We start from the raw sequence: 26,759 nt of genomic DNA, 5'->3' as shown, positions 1-26,759 counted from the left end.
CATTTGAAAATGATTTATCAATATTTTTATAATTGTAAAATATATAACTTGTAAAAATATTTTTTTATTTTACTAATAAAAGTTCATCAATATATAACATTATATTTGAATTATTTTAAGTAACTTATATGATCATCTAAAATAAAAATGCAATAACATTATTGTACAGTTTATTAAGAGATTTTTTAATATTGTAATTACTGAAATCAAAAATTATCTTTTTTTTATAAATTGTTTTTTTTATTTTATATTCAATATTTATTAATTTAAATATTTGAAATATAAGAAATATTATTTATCTATTCAATTAAATCAAATTTCGCAACAAATATTCCTCTTTAAGTCATCTAAAAAAAATATTTAAAAAAAAATTTTTGCTTTTCATAATAATTTAATTATCTGTAAAATATGTTACATACTATTATATCAATACTATTATATTATATTATAGTATGTAATATTTCTTGTTTAAATATTTTCTGTATTATTAAAAATAATATAAAAGTTTTAAATTTTAAAATTAAATAATTCATTATATATATATATATATATATATATATATATATATATATATATATATATAAATTAATTTTTTATGTATACTTTATATATATATATATAGGTATTATTTTTTATATAAAACTATCTAATTATTATTTAAATAATTTAAATACTTGCATTTATAAAAATAAATTTGTATATACTAATAAGCATTTGAAATATAAAATTTCAGTAATTAATATGATAAATAAAAAAAAATAGGTCTGAAATTAAATAATTTTATGATCTTGGATTAATAAATTTGGTCCTTGAACAATTAAAATGTATGTTGTTAAATGAATAATTTTATCATAGAATGTACTTTTTTTTTTATTTGTGGGCCAAGTGAAAATTGATTTCATTACCGCAGACCAATACTTCAATTTTTATATAAATATATTATTCCTTCCCTATTTACACTCATATACATTAAATCATATATCTACTTACATTATTTTCTTGAATTTTATATTTAATTAAATAAATATATATTTTATAATATAATTACATGAATTTTATCTAATTTTTATATTTTATATTACTTTTAAGATTTTGGTTTTGTTTTTATTTTCATAACAGCTATTTCATCAGCTATTTTCATTATATAAATTATTGAATAAACAATTTATATAATCATAATACATTTTAATTCATAAATATTTCATTTTCATTCAACTTTTAATCATTTATATTCTAACTCGTCTTATATATATTTTAGAAAATATTTTATTAATTTTAAGATGTAACAAATTTTATCACTATCTATTAAATACTATTATAAATCTTTTATCACATTCTGAATTTTTTAATTATAAGCAATAAAATATAATATCTAAATATATTAAAAATTTAATATATATTAGATATTTTTTAATAAATAATATAGTAATATGATATTATGACAATATAAAAAACACAAAAGATGGGTTGGGTTATCCAAATATATAATAAAAGATAAGTATATTGTGTTTTTATCGTGATATGAGTCTTTCAGGATCAAGGTGGTCATCAAGTTTGGATATGTCCTGCATGTGGTAATCAAGATGATGGATCACCTATGGTTGGTTGTGATGATTGTGATGCATGGTATCATTGGTAAGTGAATTTCGATAAAAAAATAATTATTTATGGAGTTATGTTAAATTTTAATAAATTATTTCCTAATATAAATAAAACAGTTTTATTTTGTACATTGATATTTAATATTTTAAAATGTTAAAAATTTAAATATTATATATATATCATTTAATTTATCAATTTTTTAAATTAAATTAAATTAAAATTATATTTAATATTATAAAAAAAATTATTTATTATAAACTGAATATTTTCATGACTTAAATCGTTTTTATAATTATAACTCAATCAAATATGAATTTCAATATCATTATATCTACATTAATAATTCTCTCTCTTTTTTTTTCAACATTTTTTTCATTAATACTTTCTTTTTCTTTTTTCATAATAAAATAAAAAAATTATGTTCATGTTACTTAAAATTATTTTTATAATTTATAATAAATTATCAAATGAAAAATATACAAATCTTTTTTTTATATTCAAATTAATTCTATTTTGTACTTAATTTATATGTTTTCAATTATTTAGGGTATGTGTTGGGATGCAAGTACCACCAGCTGACAATGAAGATTGGTATTGTCGCTATTGTATAGCCAAAAAACAAGAACTTCATCATGATAAAAAGAAGAAAAAAAGGAAGAAAAAGGTGAAAGTTACTGCCTAGTACAAGCTACCCGGATCTTGTGTAAGATCCGGTATAGCAATTCAAACTGCTACCAAAGTTAAAAAAGACAGTAAGCTTGGTGTAAAAAGTATGAAAAGCAAGAAATTATCAAAAGCAGAAATGAAGTTACAAATGAAATCATTAAAGGAAAAATCTTTACCAATCAAGGGAAAGGCTGGAAAAACTATCATGAAAGTTAAGACTATAAAGAAAAAAAGTAAAAAGATGAAAGATAGTGCAATCCAATTGGCTTAGAAGATGTTATCTTTTGTGATTGTTAATATAATATCATGATTAAATTTTAACACGTTGATAGCTAATTTTCAAAATTCTAAATTTTCAGTAATACATTAATATTTTACAATGATTATTATCTTCTTATAATAAAACATATGTGATATTTATATTGATAAAATATATAATATTCAACTACACATAATTATTTTATTAAAACTAAAACTGTTAAAAATATCACTTAGAAATGATACAAATTAGAGAATAATAATTAAATTCTTTAATAAATTTAATAAAATAAATTTTCATGTAATTTATTCTATCTATTTCTATTTGAAATAACTACTATTTTTAATACATACTACATAAAAGATTTGAGTTATATATATTTTTAATTGCTATAGAAAAAATTCAAATTTATTTTAAAAGATTTTTCTATTTTAGAAAAAAATAAAAAATTTGAATATTATTATATATTTATTCAAATATTTATTGCTTATTATAATTCATTTTTTAAAAAAAAATGAATATCTAAAAAAATGATATTCTAAATAATTTAATTTTATTATTTTTTTCATATAGTAAATTATTAATATAAAAGGCTATTACTATTACATCAAAAATATCTAATCTTAAATATTTTTTGATTTTATATTATTTAATATTAATTTCTTTTCAAAAGTCTATAAATATAGTATTTTCATTTTTTATATCCATTTTTATATTCATTTTTATGTAGAATGTATTATAACATAATTATATATAATATTATAGTATTATATATAATATTTATGTATGACAAAATTTAATATATGTTAACTATATCATATTATGTTGTCATTGAGATACTTAATTTTTTATTACAGGTTTTTATAAAAATTATTTCTGTACATATTAGTAAATTAAAATATATAATATTGAATATTATATATATAATATATATTTAAAAAAATATTATAATTTTCTTTTTGGAAATTAAAAATATAATTTCAACAACATGAATAACTTGCATAAAAGTAACATAAATACAAACAAATAATGTATTGTTTGTATAGCAATCAACGTGTTAAAACTAATAATGTAATAAAATTGAAAACTAGTAAAAAAAATTCTATTTTCTTTGATTAAAGCAGAAGCTTCTGCATAATAATATGTTGTGTACATTTTTTCACCTGTATTTTTAGTATATCCAAACTAAACCATAATTATGAACTGCAATGAGTATAATGATAAATAATTGACTGATTGTTTTGCACTCATAATATTAACCCTTACAACTCGGATTATTTTTGTAACTTATTTTTTAATTTGTAAATAGAAATAGTAAAGTATTTCATGCATTTACTATTTCCATAATTATGAAACTTACAATGCATGATCTACAATATAAAATATATTTTTTATAGAAATAAATAGTGCATATTACTTACCACATTGATACCTACATGGATAGATTTATTCATTTTGCAAACTAATAAAACTGAGTGAATAAATCTATCTATTCAGTTGACAATAAATATTGATTATTTATTATTTATAATAATTATTTACATTACAATTTAAACATTATACATAAAATGGCATTATGAAATGTAACTACGTATTTGGGTCTCAATGTGATAAGAATAAAAATTTAATCATATAAAACAGTAAAATTGAAGCATTATATTCATTATTTATTGTCCTAAATATAAATGATTAAGTTAAATTCTTTATGATATTATTATGTAATTTTTTTTTATTTAAACATAATAAATTCACAATTTTCTATTTGTGAGGATAGAAAAGTTTAAAAGTTGTTAGGGTTAATTTTAATATCACATAAAAAAATATTAAAAAGTAATATATTAAATATTGTTATTCATAATTCAAATATTATATTTCATTTTTTGTTATTAAATTAAATATAAATATAATAAAAATAGACTTTCAAAGTCAAGATTAGAATCAATTTAAAAAATAATTACATAATTTCATAGTTTATTGTAATTTATAGTTTTATATTAAAAAATAAGTAATGACATTGCATAATAATAATAATAATAATATATTATAATCTGATGAAGTAAATTTCAAAGTAAAAAATCTTTGCAATTAAATAAAATGTAAATTAATTTTATTAAAACATTTTTTGAATGTTATAAAAAATTAAAAGTCATCTTGCAAAAACAAATGTAAATAACTTTTGTACATTACGATTATATAATAATTATATATATATATATATATTTCATGCAAATCATTTTTATTGTATGATAGAAACATTGCTTACTAAAAATAAAATAAAAAACGTTAAATATTTAAAAAGAGATTACACAATAAATATTACTAAAATTTGAGAGTTCTTTATTATTTTTATTAACAAATACAAACAATATATTCTAAATAAATACATAATTACATAATACAAAATTATCAAATTAATTTTGTTCTAAATTGATTTAATTTAAATTTTATTCATATCTCTCTTATATTTAATTTTCTTAATCTTATATATGTTTTTTTATATCTGAAATTAACTTTTTTTACTTTTTACATGTATTATTAAGTAATGTTTAATATTATATTATTCATTATTTTCCATTTAATGTTTTAAATATACATTCGCTTATAATAATAATAATAAATATATTAATAAATAATTACATTTAATAATTATTATTTATAATTATATTTATTTTTTCAAAAGTTATATTAACAATTATTATATATTATATATTAATAAGTAAACTAATTATATTTAATATTAATTAAACATTAATTACTATTTATGTAATTATATTCAATTAATGGTTACTAATTTAGAAAACAAAGCATCGCTTTCATATGTTTATTTTCAAGAATAAAAAATTAACAAAAAAATGATAATACATAAAAGTAATATTTATAATAATATATTAATTAATTTATTATTATTATATTTATTATTATTATTATTATTATTTATCATTACTTATTTAATTATTTATTATTAATGGCAAATTATTAATATTAATTTGCATATAAAGAAAGCTTCAAGTCTGATACTCATCGGTTTCGACCAAATTTTAGCACATTAAGCCTACGTGTGTTACAATCATAACCATAAATAATATATAAAAATTAAAAAATTAAAAATAAGTAAATAATATAAAAATTTATATTATATTTAAATGTTTTATGACATTTATGATTTGATACATCAAATAATTTTTAATATAAATGGTTTAATATATTTAAATATAAAGTCTTTTTAATTATGAATTGACAAACGCAAACTTTTTGTCCAAAAATTGAATTTTGAAATATTTTTTGTTTATAAATGTACAAATTTATTAATAATGAATAGACAAAAAAAAGACAGTTTAAGTTATAAATAATTTTCTTTAACAGTTAAAATAAATAAATATGTAATAAATATGTAAATAAATATATAATTTTCTTAAGTTATTTAATTATAATTTGTTGTATTTTTCAATTTATGCGAAATATAATAATTAAAATTATTATTTTAAATTTTTACATTTATCATTTTTCTTTTCAGTATTAATAAAATAAATATTGGATTAATCAGAAAATTCTTATTATTTTTTTTCAATTATTAGTTAGCTAATAATATGAATTTTATGATTAACATAAATAAATTATTATTCATAAAATAAATAGTTACAAAAAATAGAAAATTATTTTTATTTTAAGAATTTTAATACTTGATATGATAATTCTTGAAAATTATAAAAAAAATATTTCTTGAGATAAAAGTTTAAAAATATTTTGATAGTTACTGCTTCACTTCTAATATTATTAAATAAATATTATATTATCACATTCAAATCTAATTATTTTTCCAAATACATACATTTTATTTATAATTGCTTGGTTATTTACTATAATTACACTGTGTATATATAAATTTATTGTGCATCGATAAAATTGATGAGTACCAGCCCTGAATCTTCTCTTATTAATTTTAAATTTTAATCTAAAAAAGAAAATATATATTAAAATATATGTACATAAAATATGATTTAAATTAAGATATTTGTAATATTTATAACAAATTTTAATATCATTTGTAAATTAAAATATAAAATATTGATACTTATAGGATGTTAATATATTCATGAATTATTTTCGCAGGATTGATTTTAAAGATCAAAATAAAGACATAAATTGTTACAAAAATATTAATTGAGGCTTATTTATTAATTAAATTTATTAAATTATTAAATGATTTATTAAATTGTAAACAATTAAAGTTTGTATTAGCGACATAATTCTTTATTTCCATTATACTATTCGCTCTGATTCAACTTCACTTCATCTAATGTAATTTTGCTTATAATTTAAATTACTTAAAATTTAATAATTAAGTTTCAGTTTATTGTGTTTGATATTTTTATATTATTTTTATATTAGCTTTTATTCTGAGTTTTCGAAATTGAATCTTCAAATGTCCTGAATATATTAATATTTTACACATTATACAGATTATCATGTAATTGATACAGATAAAAGATAATTCTATGTGAAAAAAAATTTTTTCCATTTGAAGTTTTGTTTCTAACTAAATCAAGTTTGAAAATTTTTCATATATTTTTCAAATACAAGTAAATTTATAAGCTAATTTTCAATCAGATACGAATAAACTATTGATAAAAGATAAAAATAAATGAAAAATATAAAATGAAATTTTATGATTCAAGCTTCATTTTTAAGATAATTGAGGTTAATACAATATATACAGACAATAATACAGACAAAAAATAATTAATATAATCAATGAATTTACAAAAAATTTGATTTTTTTGTAAATTAATTTTTAAATAAAACTTTATTCTGCTTTATTTTCATATATGGAATAACCTCTTATTAGATAACTTATTCAATCGAGAATATCACTTTTATTTTAAAAATTTTCAAATTTAATATATTTGAAACAAAGTTTCAAATAAAATAATTTTATACTTTTTTTTTCTTTGATTTATTTTTATATCTAGAATTTCTATCTGATTATATTATCACTACGTGATACTTTGTATAATTATTCTTTAAAAGTAAAAAGAAATAAAAAATCTTAATTTATTTACAAAATATATCAATTAAAACAAGTCATAGCTTTAATCCATCATTTAAAAAACATTGACATTCACAAATTTATATAAATATACATAATATGCATAATCTTTTAAAAAAATAAATTTAAAAATTATTTTTAAAATAGTTTTTTCTATAAATCATTGTTTAATATTTCTTTTCAAGACAATTTTAATTAATTTTGATAAAACAATTTTGAATAATTTTATTTTATTGCAATAAATTTATTTTTATTTTATTTTATTAACTCTTTGAATGAATGAATCTTCAATCACTTTACATCATAAAATATATATATATATATATATATATATATATATATATAACATAGACAGTATTTAAAAAAATAATTAATATAAAATATATTTTTATAATTTCGATTATAAAATAATAAATTAATAAAATCTATATATAATAAAAATTATGAATTAAAAAATACTGAAATTATATATTCATTATTATAAATGTGATTATTTAAAAATAAGAAAAATTTTATATATAAATGTTTATTATCATATGAAAGACAATGTAAATAAATATTATAAGCAATATATAATTCTTTATAACCAAAAATTAGAGAGAAAATAAGATTGGAGATCGAAGATTCCAATGAATAAAAATGTTTATGATAGCTCTATATCTACTGGTCTTACCCCTACTCTTTATCCAATTTCAGACGAATAGAATAAAATCTATTCAAAAGGCGGCTAAGAAATGTCCAATCAAATGTTGCGTAGTATCGTTATGTTCAGGACGTCGCTCACAGAATCAAGATGGCATCCGAAACTGGTACAAGTATCGTGTCAAACGAAAGATGTGATGTAAATAATACGATTCAGCAAATATTTGAATCATTACAAACGGAAACAACAAGTGTAAAAGTATCAAGAACAACGTGGAACAGTGTTATTAAAGAGACAAAAGAATTTTCGGACAATTTCACTTTACATTCAATTAGGACGCCCACGATTTTCTCTACAGCGTCATCGTTTAATACAAACACGGAAGGGAACGAATTACGGAAAAACGTGAATTTCATGAGCTCTTCTGGTGATGTGGAAGAACGTATTAATTTTAAAATTGCCGTCAATTCTGAATTACGTACACCATCTATGGAATCCCACAACATGTCCAATCAAAGGAATGATCTGGATAAAGTTGCTTGTATTTCTGAACAACCAGACGGTAATATTATTAAACTTTTAGTATTATATAAATATTCAAATAGTTATTTTATTTAAAAGAAAGAAAGATAATATAAAATTTATGTTGATATTTATGTCAGTGAAACTATTGTTTATAGTTATAGTTTTTAGTAGGTTATTATAATATACAAATTTAAATAAAAGTTTATATAATTGCAATTGATTTGATAATATTTACTAACAATTAATAAACATTAAAATTATTAAAAATGTATTAATTTAATATGACATTTACATCTTATAAATTGTTATTAAAATATAATATAAAATATACATTTGCATATATGTAATACATATATATATATACATATATTAAATAATTAAATAAATTAATAGATTAATTTTATATTTTAAAGTGAATTTTGTACAATTATAGGAAACTCAGATCATTGCAATAATGAATTAATGAAAACTTTAATTGAACCAGTTCAACATGCTATTCATGTATGTATATTTTATTATATATATATTTATCTAAATCGTAATAGTGATAAATAATAATTTTTTAAAATTATTAATTATCAGAATTCATAAGATTTTTATTTTTAACTTTTTTATTTATTAGGTTGATTTAGCATGTAATAAAGATACAACAGTATCTGGAGGATTACATACATTGTCAACAAAACTAGAGGGATGTGTAAATTTTGAACATGGCAATACACCTCAATTAGGAGAAAGCCCTCAAAGTAGTGGTGAAGTAATTAGTAGTCCAAGAAGTCCAGATTATCCTCCAAGAGTTTCTGATAGTCCAAACAGTCCAAATACAACACTGCCTAGTAGTATGACATCGCCAATTATGACTTCAACTATTGTAATGGATACAGCAAAATATAATGCAGAAAATACAAATAATTTAACTAAAGTTTGTAAGAATCTTTCTTATTCTTTTTGTGGAACATTGGAAAAAATTGAAGAACAAATTCCTGTTACACAAATAAAATCAAATGAAAAAGAAAAAACTGATAACAAGATGGACATAATTCACAAAGACGTAAAATCAGAATCTATTGAAATAAAAACAGAATTAGTAAATTCTCAAGAACAATTAAATATAATTAAATCAGATTGGACTAGTGATAACATATCTACAACAATAATTGGATGTAAAGATGTATTGCCTCATGATAAATCAATAAATTGTATTCGTATTTCTTCGAGTTCCCATTCTAAATCATATTCATCTTCAAGAGAAAAACGAAATAAAGAACATAGTGAACGACGTTATTGTTCAAGATGTTATAAACGTAGTAAAATAAAACGAGCAAGCATTGGCGTACAATGCAAAAGAGATCGTAGCATACTTCCATTAAGCAGTAAACCAATGTCTCATTCATTCTCAAAATCTACGAATGAAAATCTCAGATTAAATTTACAAACAAAAAATTATAAAATACTTCACAATATACCAGTTAAAAGTGAATTATTAGAAGGCCTCAAATATAAGAAATTCATTCATATAGAAACTTATCCTAATGGTGGTGCAACAGTTGTTCATATGTATCAAGATGAAATTGATACATTATCTAATGAACAAATAGAAGAATTAGCTCAGGAATATTTCAAAGTACGTAAATATAAATATAAGTTATAAAGCTATATTAAAAATTATCATTTTGAATATAAAATGATTAAAATGATTTGTAAGTAATTTTAGTAAATAGTTTTTATATTATTTTATACATGTGGTAAATATCTTATGTTTACTATTTATCTATTATATATATGTAGATATAATTTTAAAAATTATATCTAATTTTTTAAATGAAAGATATAGAAATAATATGAACTTATCATTATATAAAAAAGAAAATTAAATAAAAAAATTTTTATATTATAGGTAGTTTTTGGAGAAGATGAAAATGGTAATGCGTATCATGTCATGGGAATAGTGCATAATGCTGCAGCGTATTTGCCTGATCTTTTGGATTATATGGCAGATAATTATCCAACATTAACTGTTAAAAATGGTGTATTAGGAAGAAATAGTGACATAGAAACTACAACTATGGTACAATATAAAGAACAAGTGTGTAAAGCTTATAGTAATGGTACCGTTAGATATGGTCCTCTCCATCAAATAAGCCTTGTAGGAACTGTTCATGAAGAAGTTGGTGGATATTTTCCAGATCTTCTACAAAAATTAGAAGAAAATCCATTTTTAAAATTAGTAAGTATTGATTTTCTTTAAAGAAAGTATTATATATCTTAATATAAATAAAATTTATTATACAAAATGTTTAATAAATAATTAAACAAATTAAACTATGATTATTTAAAAAAAATAAGAACAAATAGAATATTTTCTTTTGATTGATTGCTTACTAATAATTTTTAGAAAATATGTTTTTAATTATATAAAATTATAAATATTTATATATTGTATAACAAAAAAAAAATCTAGAAAAAATTCTAAAAATAATTTTTTGTTGATATATAATATAAGAATTCTGATTGAAACAATTATAAAAAATTTATAATTCTAAATAATTCCTATGAAAAACCAAAATTTCGAATAATTTTATTATTATTACTACTATTACTACCATTATTATTATTATTATTTTCATTTATTTCTAATCATTATTTTCTCTATCTTGAAATGTATATAGAACCAATTTTTGTATTTATTTTATTAAATTTATATTATATGAAATCTTAATATATTGTAGATTATAAATTATAGATTATAGATATTAATTATAGATTATTACATATAAAAATATTTTTTACTAAAATATTATTTATATTTTTTATTAAAATTATTATAAAAAAATAGGATATTTTTAAATAATTAAAAATAATGGGCAAAAAATAATGGACAAATTTTTTTGATATATTTATTTTTCGTCCTATATATTAATATATATATATATATATATATATATATATATATATATATATATATATATATATATATTATTCTTCTTTGAAAAATCGATTCTAATGTCAAAACAAATACGAAAATATTAAAACTATTTAATAAATTATAAGCCATTGAATTTAAACGAACGAGAAAGAATACTATCTATTATTTTGTTCTATTTTTTTATTTTGTTTTATTCAACACAAATTTCAATTGCTTATAATTTAATAAGTTTCAACTGATATTTTTATATCAATTTTTATATTTGTTTTAATCTTTAAAATACATCTCCTAAAAATGTACATATTAATATCTAATGTCAATCAAATCTTTGTATCTGAAAATGTTTAATTTAATTAATGTAGGATATCGATAGGATATAAAATTACAGTTTAAGGATATAATAAAAAAAATAAGAGTTTATAAAAAAAAATTAAGAAGGTGTTATTTTTTCAGCCTTTTTCAGGATTTTTTTTCAAAGAAATCATAAGATTTTTTTATATTAATTTTGGTATATATATTTATAATACAAGTTTTTATATTTTTTAAAGCATATTATTTTTTTAAGATAAAAATAATAAAAATCAATTATATTCATTATATTCATAAAATTTTAAAAAAATAAGCGTTTCAATAGTATACATGATTCCGATGATTTTGATACAAATACAAAAAAAAAAATATTTTAATTAGTATGAATAAAGTTATCATTTTTAAAAAATATTAATTTTTTTCATATTTTTTTAGTATATTATAGAAAAAAATTGAAAAAATCAATCTTGCCATTTTTTTAATTATCGAAATTTTTAATTTATTCTGATTCTAATCAAGATACTATTTTACTTTCTTGTTTCGAACTTAGATAAATCATGCATATTACCAAAACACTCTTTTTTTATTTTTATTAAGAAAAATATAATATAATTATATTTCATCATATTATTTTTATAAATAATATAATTATTTATATCATATAATTTTTATTATTTTTGTGTTAAAAGAATAATTTCTATATTTTAAATGTTAATAAATATGCCAAAATTAGTAAAAAAAATCTTATAATCATTTAAAAAAAAATCCCCAAAAAATTGAAAAAATTACATAATCTAAAATATTTAAAATATTAATATCGCCGATTGATAAGTTGATTGATCAAAAATAATGATATTTAATATTATTAATATTATAAAATTAAATTAAGTAATATATAAAAAAATTTAAATTCTTTTAATATTTTATATTTTTGGAATACTGAAAAAAAAATGAAATATCTAAATTACTTAGTAGTTGTAGTCAAATATAATTATATATATTTTAATAATTCCACCATAAATAAGCATGGAACACATATTTTTACCATTAAAATTGATGTCATTTTTTTATTATTTGTCAATGAATTTATATATCATAGATAATAGATTATTAATCTATTCCAAATTCTTACATTTGAAAAATTATTACTTTTATTTTGTATATCAATTATGACATAAAATATAATTAATAAATATTTAAAACAATAAATTAGAACTTTAATTTTTTTAGTTTTTTTAATTACATTATTTTATCTATTATTTTTAATTATATTAAATAAATATATAGTAAATATATCATTCATATTATAAAATAATTATATATATATATATATATATACATATATATAAATATTTCCTTTGTTACAATTGTTTTATTTGTAATATTTGATTTTATTGTTATATTTAGTAAAATTAATATGAAAATGAATTTTATAATTGTTTTAGAATCAATACAGAATCTAAAAGATAATATAGTAATTATGAAAACTGATATTGGAAAAAATAAATGTATATAGTTTAAAATTTTAATTCTTTATAACAAGTTATTCAGAATTAAAAGTTCTCCATAACTATTTCAAAATCAAAATTAATATCATAACAGTTTTTAAGTATTTTTGTGTATAAAATATATAATAATATTATGACATTTATATGATAATTATATTATAATTATAAAATTATTTAAAAGAGACAGAAATTATGAATATAATTAAAACTAATATACTTTTTATATATAATTATTTTAATAATGTGACATTCTTTTATGTCATTCTAATTCATGATTAAGATAAAAAGTGAAGTAAATTTGTTTCAATCTTGTAGAATTAATGAATTTATAAGAATAAAAAGATGATTTTGATTGATTTTATATGATAATAAAAAGATCATAAATATCACTTGTTTAAATTTAAGTGCTGATTAAGCATATACAAAAATGATTTATTGCTTTGTTTAATATGTAATTTTACATCATTAATTATTATTTTTTATATCAAACATTTTATAAATGTTTCAAATAGATAAATATAAATTATTTATATTTATATTTATATTTATATTTATATTTATATTTATATTTATATTTATATTTATATTTATATTTATATTTATATTTATATTTATATTTATATTTATATTTATATGCTATGTTTTCTATTTTTTATTTATTTATTTTTATGATTGTAATCAATCATAAATATTTAGAAGTCCTTATTAATTTATTAAAATTTATAATGAAATAAGATTGAAACTAAATTACGAATTTGAAAAAATACTTGAAACATTTTTGTATATAGAAATTGAACTCTACCATTCAAAGAATTCTAAATATATTTATATATCAATAAAATGAAACATTAACATATATTATCATATTGAAAAAAATAATATTATTTAAATATAATTTTTTCAAAATAATGTCACATAGAAAATAATTAAATACAATATGTATATGCATTTAAGAAATTTAAAAGAGATATAATTGAGTCATAATAATTTATTTTGAAATCTATGTATTAAAAATTAATTACAATAAAAATCAATCAAGAGAGAAAAAATTAGATTATAAAAGAAATAAAAGATTATATATATATTTTATTATATTTTATTTATAATAAAAAAAAAAAATACAAAAAAAGAACATATTTTTATGATAGCTGGAAGAACAAAAAAATGTATAAATATAAATATTTCAATTTCAATTTATACATATAATATTTAAATTTCAATAAAATAATTCTAAAATAAATAAATATTTCCTTTTTATTGTATTGTTATATTATGGAAATTTAATTTGATATATACTACTTTAATAAATTAAAAGTAGTATATATTTTTTATAATATTGATATATTTATTAGTACCAATAATATATAGAAATTATAATTTTATAAGTTCAAAAATTTTTTCAAAAAAACCTATTTTCTCATTTTTTCTCTTTCATTAATGATATTAATTATCTTATATATTTAATATGAATTTGTTTACATACATAATTTTATAAATTTTTGTTATTTATTATTTTAGACCATGCCTTGGGGTCCATTATCTGTTGTAAAGATGGATACTCCCCAAGAATCAAACGATGGTCCAATTTTATGGATCAGACCAGGTGAACAATTAGTTCCAACAGCAGATATAAATAAGAGTCCTTATAAACGACGAAGAACGGGCATTAATGAATTACGAAATCTACAATATTTGCCACGTCTTAGTGAAGCTCGTGAATATATGTTTGAAGATCGTACTAAAGCACATGCTGATCATGTTGGTCATGGATTAGATAGGATGACAACAGCAGCAGTTGGTGTATTGAAAGCTGTTCATGGTGGACAACCATCAGAATATAATAGAATTACAAAAGATGTTGTAGCTTTTTATGCTGGCGATTTTCCTGAATTAGTTGAAAAATTGCAATTAGATCTTCATGAACCACCAATATCGCAATGTGTACAGTGGGTTGAAGACGCCAAATTAAATCAATTACGTAGACAGGGTATTCGTTATGCTAGAATAAATTTATATGATAATGATATTTACTTTTTACCTCGTAATATAATTCATCAATTTAGAACGGTTTCCGCAGTTTCAAGTATAGCATGGCACGTTAGATTAAAACAGTATTATCAAGAATCACAACACAGTTCAAGCGTTAGGCATGGACGTGTTGGAAATGAACAGTGTCATCGTATAAAAGAAAAGAAACCATTGGAAACTGTGAATATAGGAGATGAACAAAAAGAAAATACAAATCGCCAACGTGTGGAACAAAAACATTCTATTGATTCACTCGAAGAAAAAAAAGCAAAAGAAAGAGCTGCTGAATATCAAGGGAATTTGAAGAAATCAGATCATCATGGTAAACGCAAAGAAGATCGTAAAAATAGAGACCATACAAGACATTCTTCCATTTCAAGCAAAAGGAAAAATTCTATAGAGAATAACGATAATTGTTCGGATCTTTTTAATAACAAATCTACAAAAAATAGTACAATAGAACAAAAGCAAAACAATGAAAAAAGAGATGATAAAAGATCCGAAAGAAGACATGAAGACCGACATCGATCCAATGAAAAATCTACTCATCATTCTCATAGTAGTAGTAGTAGTAGCAGTAGTAGTAGTAGTACCAGTAGTAATAGCAGTCATTCTAGAGAGAAAAAAAAATATGATTGTAGTCATAAATTAGATCATAATCGAAGTCATCACAATCGATCCAGTAGTAATAATACATCAAGTAAAGAAAGCATTTCAACTATTACAGAATCTAAATTAACAAATAAATTAAATATCGCGGGATCTTCATCAAAAGAAGGTAAAAAACGATTATGTTCATCAGAGATTTGTTTGGAACATGAAAATTCTGATTGTAATACTGTTAGTCTTGAACAAAATATATTAACACAACGTCAGTTAATAGCGAAAACTTATGCAACAGAAGTTGTTGACAAAGCTTTGGAAATTGCAATATATAAGTCAAAGACCGATGTAGAGGAAGTTTGTCAATCTTTACGAACTGGCGTTGCAGAAGCTTCTAAGGAAATATTAGAAAAAATTCATAAAGAAAGCTTTGAAATCGCTGAACAAAAATATAAAGATGATAAAACAAAATTAGAACGATATTGCCAATTATTGGAAATAGAAACAACATTGGCATTCACATCAAAAATGGAATGTGCAACTGAAAATGCAGTAAAAGCTTTAATTGAAATGGCTGAAGACGAAGCTAAAGAAAGATCAAAAAATGAAAAAGTTTCTATGTTAACTAGTAATACTTGTGAAGAAAGTTCATTATCAACATCGAAAATTGCCAATTCTTCCTCTTCTTCTTCAATAACCTCTACATCTTTATTAGCAGAAACTGAAAGACACGGTAGTAGGAACGTTAGCAGCGATGAAAATTCATTTAAATTGTCATCTGATGTGCATACAACGCATTCAGAATCTAAAAGAAAACATAGAGATGATAAAAGTTCTAGAAGTCAACGACATAAAGACAGAAGAGATCGAGATAGACGTGATAAAGAACATAAGAGACATCATCATCGAAGTCCTCAGAGTAATAAATATGAAAATAAAACTGGAGAGATTAATAAAGATGATTCATTGAAAATTATTTCACTATCCAAAGATTGTAACATTTCTGGTAAAAGTACCGATCGCACAGATAGTAAAGATAATGACAGGAAATTAGAAAAAAGAAGAGACGGACATCATAGTCATGCAAGAGATGGACAGAAAAAATCTTCTAGTAATCGTTCGTCGAAAGATGATACAGCATCGAGTCGTTCTCATTCATCGAGTTCAAATCATAAAAGAAAGTCGAGTTCATCTGAGGAACATAAGGAATCAAAGAAAGCGTGTGTTGAAAAGGATATAACCACAGCTGTAACGGAACAAAATACTCTTGGTAGTACATTAACTCTAATAACAGTGACTACAGTGGCTCAATCAACAACGACAAATACTGTCGTATCAACGTGAAAAAAATGAAAATTATTTTAAGCTGTAGTACAATCTGCTTATTAGATTAAAAGTCCGCACAATCGAGCTCTTATGCTGATAATCTCAAGTGGACTCTAACTGACTTGGATATAATAAATTTATATTGTATATCCAAATTTACAGAAATATGAGACGCATATGAAATATTATAAAAATTTGATAATGTCACCAAAATAGAAATAATTGCCACGTTTTATGCAAAGACCAGTTAGAACAAATCATCATTTCTATGCAATTCTACACGCCTTAGTCTTAGTAAAAAATTGAAATTATAAATGTAGTATTATTATGTAAGAGCACTTTCTAATATTGAATCGCAAAAATTATTTTGCTATAAAATTCTGGAGCGTCTCATATACTGTTAAGAGAGTGAAAAAAAGAAAATTAAAGATATATATTATAGGATAGGTGACCAATACGATATGTACAAACAAAATTTGTACAAATTTGTGATCAGATATTCAATCAGCACGTTAGTGCTGTACATTGTAAATAGATTAATATATTTGCTCTATTCAAAAAATTGTGCAGCGAATTTTGCTTCAATTGTATACATATGTACATATAAGTGTATGTACATATGATAAGAATCATGTGTGTATATGTGCACATGTATGATTTTATACATGTTTATGTACACGTGCTGCATATATAATTGTGTGTGAGAATATGTGTGTATGGATATGTATGTGTGTATATGTATATATGAATATTTGTAAAAGAAGATGGAAATGTAAATTATTTATAGTTTTATTGAACATTCTTTACGAGTTGAAGATTCTGATTTATTTTAAAATCTTATTTCCTTCATTTTTAAGCAATTAAATTGAAAAGTAAAACTCGATAACCGGTTAAACAAAAAGATTGTTCCCCGACATGTAAATTATTTAAAATTAATTTTCATGATACAAAGAGAAATTATATGTAGTGGTTATTAAATGAAAAAAATATTATAACGTTCTACTAAAAGAATTGTGCATTAACAAAATTACTCGTACATTTTTATGTCTCCTATAAAGAATCTAGTTATCATAATGTATTTCTGGTGAAATTATTAAGTGTTAGTTTTTTATATTTAAAAAAAATTTTATTTGTGCGACATACTTTATGATAATGAGCTTCGATAAAAAGCTCAATATATATGTATATTTAGTCTTATTGTGTCATATACATATAATTAATGTTTAGTTTAATTAGTAATGACAATTAATACAGCGAATTGTTACAACAAAAAATCATAATATTTTCTGCACTCAGTTGATAGATGTATAAAAAAATTTGCCTGTTGGGTAAAATGCCGGTAAGTTATTGTGTAGATTTGTGCATACAAAACATTATTTAACAGTAGAAACTGTTGTAAGAAATCAATATTCGTATAAGTTAATATATTCTGTTCTATAAAAATTATAATTGGCCTATTTAACTTTATTTATGTCTAAAATAAAAAATCATTTATACAGATATTAACTCAGAAAATTTTAGTTTATTGTTATAGTAAACATAAAAAATAAAAGAACATTCATATAATTAGTATAGTTTTTTCAGATAAAGAAATTCTTTTCATTAAAACGAACTTTTTTTATAAAATAGCATGTTATTCTAATTAAAAGTTTTATAATAATTATTTCTATACATATAAAATATGTATCACTGAAAAATCATGTTTGGATATCTTTTTGTTTTACTTTTGAAATTTTTTTAACATCGCGAAATAAAATTTCATTTTTCAATAAAAAAAGAAAAGAAAACAATATTAATTGTATTTTATAAAACATGGTTTATGGGGAAAAACTAATAAATCTTTCATTAAATATATAATAATTTTGATTATTTTTTCTAATTGATTGAAAAGGTTAAAAAGCAAATTTATCCAACAAATTATAATTGACTAAAAGATTGAAATTTATATATACCATATTTTATGAAATATTTAAAGTAGTTTATATATATATATATATATATATTATATATTATATATTATTTTTAAAATATTTTATACTATAAATGAGTCTCCCGTTTATAACATTTATGTTATTTTGTAATATTGTTTTATATATTTTCTTGTTTCTTTTTTTTTTTTTTTTTTTATACATATCAATATGTATAATGCTGATTGTTATTATTTCAAAGTTATTATGAGTATTTTTTTTTAATTTTAAGTTATTCATTATTATTTTATATTATATGTATTGAAATATAAATAATAATCAGTAATATTTATAGGCATCAGTTATTATCAAAAATATCATACAGTAATTAAGTTATATTTGTATGATATAGTAAATTCATATATTACTTAATATATTTGACATGATATTAATGTAATGGTATTGTTTTTCAAAGCTTTTAGAGATTTTTCTATCTTTAAAAATATTTTTTACATATCTGCATCATATGATCATCTTTACTTTAGTACAATAGAATATATATGTATCAAGCGATACAAATATTTTTGTAACAACATTGAATCATAATTATACTTATAATACAATACGAAATACCAAAATTAATTCTATTTCTTATCAGATAATATATCTAAAAATTTTCTGGTATAATTATTTTTTACGTTACATTTACATTGACATTTACAAATAATATTTTACTAATGTTTTATATATTAAAGATACATGGAAAATATTTTTCAAAAAAATATACGAATTTTAATTACTCGAAAATATAAATATAAATATTTATATAAATTGGTTAATGCTCTTTTAAACTTTATAGGATGTTTTGTACTTTTTCAATGAAATTATAAATGAAAATAAAAAAAATGTTGTATAAAATTTGTTTATAAATATTTTATTACAAAGTTGTAAATAAATATTAAATGTGATATAAATTTGTACGTAGCAATATATTCAAGATTAAAATATCAATATATGAAAGATTGATTGTTTTTACTTTATTTTTACTTAACATTTAAATGATATTTCTTAATTTATAATCACTTAAATGATTGAATTTTTATTTCAAAACCGTATTCTCTAATGCAGAATTTGCTATTCTGTATATTCAATTTGCATTTAATATTTGATATACATATAACTGAAATATAATATGATATACATAAATGAAGTGTAACTTTGTAATAAAATAATAAGACGTTTATAATAAATTTAATATAATATATTCTTTTATTTTTATTTATAGTTTAATCAAAAAAAAAGTACAAAATATCTTGTATTTTAATTTTGCTAAAATAACATTTTATATAAAAAAAAAAAACATAAAAAACATAAATCAGAAAGAATAAAGAATATTTTATGTTATAGTCAGTTTTTTCAATTAGTAGTAAACAAACTATAAAATTATTATTTTAAGTAATTATACTTAAATATAATGATATATTAAATATTATTTTTTTTCTTATCTTTTTTTACGTTTGAAACAAAATTAATAATAAATAAATGTTCTTACTTATATACTTGTTTTATTTAACGTAAGTATATTTACATTTTAAAACACAATTAATTATAAATAAATGTTCTTATTTATATATTTTTTTTTATTTAACGTAAGTATATTTACAATATATATCATTAACAAATATATAAAAACTAATTTATAGTAATTATTGTAAAAGTACAAGAACATATTTTATAATTAAATCGAAAAAATTTCAAAAATTGAAAACAAGTTATGATTCATTTTAACATATTTTGTGTTATTACTAAAAAAAAATCGTCAAATTAAAAAAGTAATATAAGTTCTTAGTGATTATCTTTCAAATTGAACCAAATCAAAATATTAAAATATTTATTTTTTTAATTATAATCAGAAATATATATAAAAGTTTTTTCACTAATAATGATTTCATTACACTAAATAAGTTTTATCTTATTAAAAAAAATATTATTGGATTTATAAGAATAAAATGTTTTTAAATAAGTAATGTTAATTTTTTATAGTAATAAAAATTGTCTGGTATTAAGTCATATTAATCATATCAATCATATTAATTTAAAATTTTGATTATAAAAAAAATGAGAATATGAGATTGTTTAAAAAGTATAACATTTCATTAGTGAATAATCTTAAGAAAAATTTTATATTAATATGATTAATTAATTTCATTCAAATAATTATATATATATATCACATTACATTACATATATATATATCACATTACATTCATTATATGAGATGAATTTAAATATATTGTTTATATGTGTGATATATAAAAAAAAAATAGTAAGATTATCTTTATATCTATATTTTATAAATACTTATTAAAATCTTTAAATGATTTTTTATTTATTTAAATGTAATGTCTTATAATTAAAATAAATTATAAAATACTAAAATATAAAAAAATTTTCAAACAATTTTCAAATAATATATATTTAATATTATCTTTTAGAAGTAAAAAAATTTTTGATGATTAAAGATTTATATAATATATTGGAAGGTAAACTATAGACTTTAAAATGAAGTTTATTAATTATTATCGCAGATCAATTTATAAATGAAATTTCTATTACTAAAAAAATAAATATAAAATAATTTCATTTTCTAGTTTTTATTTTAATTTTTACATAAGTTTATATTTAATTTTGTTTGTAGATTGATTTTATTTTTTATATTTAAAACTAAAAGTTAATAAAACTAAATTGAAAAAGTTTATTTATTGAATATAAATAATTATCTTCAATTTATTATATGTATAATAATAATAATTATAATAATAATTCTTTGTAAATAATTAAAAAAATACAATATATAAAAAATTTATAAAATTAATGAAATTTATTTATAAATTTATAATAATTTTATAATATAATTCAAACATAATATTAAAAAAATATTAATAAAATAAAAAATAAATATTGACACTTAAACAAAAATAATAATTTATTTTAGTATTTATATATTCAAAATTAGTTCTTATCTGTGAATTAATCGAATATTGTTTTATTAATAGAAAAAAATATAATATTTTTAATTTTTTAAATATGTATTTTAATTTTTTTATCTTATTAAATGTTATTATTTTTAAATATGATATTAAAGTACAAGATATATAATTTGATAAGTACACATATTGTTCATGACATGTACAATTTATAATACTTGATTAAATACAATAATATTTTTTGAATAGTATTCTAAATTGAACTTTAAATTAATATTTCTCCAAATAATATATTTTATTTGATAAAACTATATTTTTTGTTTTTGATTATTTATTTAATATAACTATGAATATTCATATTTTATAGAAAAAAATATATGTACTCCTGAGTCATTTAAATAAATATTAGTTTTAAATATTAACAAAGAAAGATCATGAGCGATTAAATATATAATTTTAGTGAAATTTTAAAATATATATATATTTTAAATGCAATAATTCAAGTTTAAGTGATAACACCAATTTTCAAAGTTAGATTTTTTAAAAAATAATTGAAAATACAAAAAATTTTTAATATTTTTTAAAAAAATTAAATCAATCATATTTATTTGAAAAATTATAATGATTATATATATAACATAACAGATTATAGTATTTATTATAAAAATATATATATATAATTTTTTTAACATTTTTAACCTTTACTGATGCATTAGCAAATATTTTGTTCTTTTTATTAATATTGACAGCTAACGATCAACAATATAATTTGATAATAATAGATTTGACCATTAATAATCATTTGAATATATTATAATTAATAAGTTTTATTATTTTTACAAATTCATAATATTTTTATTAATTTAATTACAAGCTATAGTATTTTATATATTTTTATTTCATGTTTGTTTTTAGACATTATTTTTATATATTTAAACTTTTTTTTCTATAAATTATATATATTTTATATTTTATATATATCAAAATACATTCTTATAAAAAAAATATATTTATATTGTTGTTTTTCATAATAATATATATTGTTGTTTTCATAATATATATATATATATATGTATGAATAATATAATATCTTTCATTTGAATTGAAGTATGATATCTTTCATTTAGTATTATATTAATCGCTGATTAATTTTTCAATTTACTTGCTAAATTTATGAAAGAACAACAAATTGTTATGAAAAGAATATTCCTTTCAAAATCTTACTACGATTCTATTTTATGTTAAACATTTCTTATTTTAAATATTATTTTTTCAATTTAAATGACATTTAAAAAATTTAAATTATTGTTAGTGTAGATAGAATACAAAAAGAAGTTCAATAAGATCGATTACAAAATCCTTTAATATAGCTAAATTACATTTAATTAAATTGAAAAAGAATATTTATCATAGATAAAGAATCTTATTTTTCAAATTATTTAAAAATTTCAGCAAAAATGAGTTACGGATTAATCACTATTCAAGTTAAAGAACTGACATATGTTATTAAGGTATCCTATAAATTTCTTTCGCACCACATTAGGAATAACGTTTTAGGACATTTTTAGGAATGATTTTTATATAAATGTGGCTTATTTATTAATTATTATTTATGACATCGGTTTCAATCGTTCCAAAGCTTTTTTAAAGTACGTTTCGTTGGTGACAATATGGATAGTTAGGAAGCATAATTAGGATAAAGGAAGCATTTACGGCATGTTATGCTTCATTGCTTCAAAAAAAAAAAAAATAGTGCAAATGATACTATAGATGAGATTTTTACCGTTTACGGGAATGCTACGACTATTACGACTATCCGCAATTGGTTTAAGAGATTTAGAACTGACAATTTTAACATGAAAGATGAAGACCGCAGCGGCTGTCCAGCAACGACGAATACGGATTATTCAAGGCCATGCTCGTTGAAAATCCGCGATATTGTGTTTAATGGATGCCACTAACATTCCCAAGATAATAGTACATAATCACTTCATGGAATATGTTAATCGATGTGAAGTTTGGGTTTTACAACTATTGATAAAGACTAGCCTTATAAATCGTATTTCAACGTGCGATTTGCTTTTCCAGCGGTGTGAAAGAGATTCTTTCTTAAAGAGACTTGTCTCTGGAGACGAGACTTGGATTTTGTATCAAAATATCGAAAACGCACTTTGTCTAAGAACAATAGAGCTTTAATTGTCGCGAAGCCTAAATTTCATCCAAAGAAAGTTTTTTTATCTATTTGATGGGAGTAGAAAGATATAGTCTACTATGAGCTTCTTTCTCAAGATAAAATTATCAATTCTGTCAAATATTGCAATTAATTTGATAAATTGGAAGTCGCTATAGCAGAAAAACAACCAGAATTAGCAAATCGACGAAGCATCGTTTTTCACGATAAAACCGCTTATTGCATTGGCTATAAAAGAAAAGATGTTACAGTTTGATTGGGACGTTTTATTGCATCCTGTGTATTTCCCAGATCTTGTTCTATCCGATAATTACTTGTTCCTATAATTAAAAAAATTCTAAATGTTTCCAATTCATAAACAAAATAAAAACGCATCTTAGATTATTGGAGGAATAATTTGCAAGTAAGCCTCAATTTTGGAAAAAGGGAATAATAAAGTTTCTTGAAGGATGGAAGAAGATGATAAAGCAAAACAGTTCATATATCGCATATTCATTTCGTATCAAAAAAAAAGAAACTTATGGGATATTCTAATACATTTAAAAAAAGAGTCATTCCGGATTGGCTCAAAAACTTCTTAAAAAGAGTATTACATTAGTAATAACATAATATTTAATATTAATGATTATTATTAATATTAACAACGAAATAAATTTTCATATTCGAAAAAATAATATTAATGTTATTTTCTTTTATTATGCCGTCCCTTTCATAAAGTTTTTTTCAAAATAGTCAATTTATGAAAGAGGCAAAAACAAAAAAAAATGATATGTAAATAGAAGAAAATTAATAATACATGTACTAATAATTACTAATAATCTAGATAATTGTCTTTTTTAATATTATCAATTAGAAGTAGAATAATAATCTTAATTTTTATTATATCTTCTGTGAAAAAAAATGTTCTTTTTATGCCATTTTTTCTCTTTCTATTATTTTTGTGTATTTTTGTGTTTGAAGTTTACAAAGTTTTATCAAAATTGATGTTTAATCATTCGCAATTTTCATTCAAATATGATTTTTTCTTCAATACTTTTCTTTTAATAATAAATGTTTTTTTTTAAATCAACTATAAAAATATTAACTTATTTAATGCATTTTGTTTTGCACTAAAACTCGAATTTCAAGTTATTCGAAGAATTGATCTTTGAACGATAGAACCTCTTTAGTTTTATTTTTATTTTATAATTTTTTTTTACTTTTCAAAGAATATACAACAAATTTATTTTTATTTATCATTTTGATTATTTTTTTATTTGAAAATTTCTTTTCTTTTAAATTTTTTTCATTTCTTTAGAATTAAATTGCATTGATTGGCCATTTTTTTTTTATATAAAAATTTCTGACTTTCTACGATGAATGAATTTCTTTATGTTATGATTATGATTAAATAATAATAAATTAATTAAAAAATAATACAATTGAACAATAATTGTAATAAAATACAATAAAAAAATAAAATACATTTATTAAATAACATAAAAACATTTGTATCTTTTTCCATAAAATATGAATATTTATATAATAAATAACTAATCTAAAAAAAAAATGTATATAGTTTTATTAAATGAAATCTATTATTGTAAAAAAATAGAATTACTTCAAGATTAAAATCTGAATAATATTGAACAAATATTATATATAATCAAGTGTTATGAACTATTGAATATCTTAAACAAAAAATTATATATATATTTATTATATGCAAGATGTTACCAAACTGTTGGTACAATCCAAAAAAAAAAAAAAAAATAAATCTCTATAGATGAAAAAATAAATCGAAAATAAATGTAAAGTGATATTTTTTCATACGAAATTCTATTTTAGAATAAATCAATATTGTTGGCTACAGTTACAATTAGTTATATTATAATTATATAAATTAATTTTTATTGCATATGCATATTATATAAATTTATCAATATGTTATTATTAATTTTGAATAAAATTTTTAATTCCTTATCGTTTTACGGCATATAATAAAAATAAATATTGTCAATAACAAGCAATATAATAAAATCATATTAATCGGTTACGATTTATTAATTTATTTACATTTTAATTGAATTTCAAATATGTAAATTGAAATATGTATATTGATACAATTTTTCGCATATGCCAGTAATTTATAATTGTTAATTATTACTAAAAATTATTATCCAAATCATTGATAGATGAATGATTCAAAAAGTTGAACGAATATTTGTGGAATATGGGTCGTATAAAATGATT

The 26,759-nt window shown here is 19.1% G+C and overlaps 2 protein-coding genes across 9 annotated transcripts in view; both read left to right on the top strand.

Annotated features, from left to right (window-relative positions):
• Taf3 (TBP-associated factor 3) overlaps positions 1-3,670 on the top strand; it is a 28,483-nt gene extending 24,813 nt beyond the window's left edge. For all 8 annotated transcript variants that reach the window (XM_086908419.1, XM_086908416.1, XM_086908421.1 and 5 more), the window contains 2 exons: positions 1,535-1,635; positions 2,149-3,670. In XM_086908419.1, the coding sequence (XP_086764545.1) occupies positions 1,535-1,635; positions 2,149-2,213 (166 nt within the window). In that variant the 3' untranslated portion in view covers positions 2,214-3,670. The remainder of the gene's footprint in view (positions 1-1,534; positions 1,636-2,148) is intronic.
• A 4,668-nt stretch (positions 3,671-8,338) lies between these two features.
• LOC100872740 (uncharacterized) lies at positions 8,339-18,957 on the top strand. Its single transcript, XM_003697128.4, has 5 exons — positions 8,339-8,779; positions 9,176-9,243; positions 9,365-10,366; positions 10,640-10,969; positions 15,004-18,957. The coding sequence occupies exons 1-5, from the start codon at positions 8,368-8,370 to the stop codon at positions 17,458-17,460; spliced, it is 4,269 nt and encodes a 1,422-aa protein (XP_003697176.1). The 5' UTR covers positions 8,339-8,367; the 3' UTR covers positions 17,461-18,957.
• The last annotated feature ends 7,802 nt before the right edge of the window (positions 18,958-26,759 follow it).

This window comes from Apis florea, unplaced genomic scaffold (genome assembly GCF_048593485.1).
Source record: "Apis florea isolate Af1SG1 unplaced genomic scaffold, ASM4859348v1 contig_3078_pilon, whole genome shotgun sequence".
Taxonomy (NCBI): domain Eukaryota; kingdom Metazoa; phylum Arthropoda; class Insecta; order Hymenoptera; family Apidae; genus Apis; species Apis florea.
Note: the sequence above shows the minus strand (reverse complement) of the source record. Positions and strands in the feature narration are given on the sequence as shown.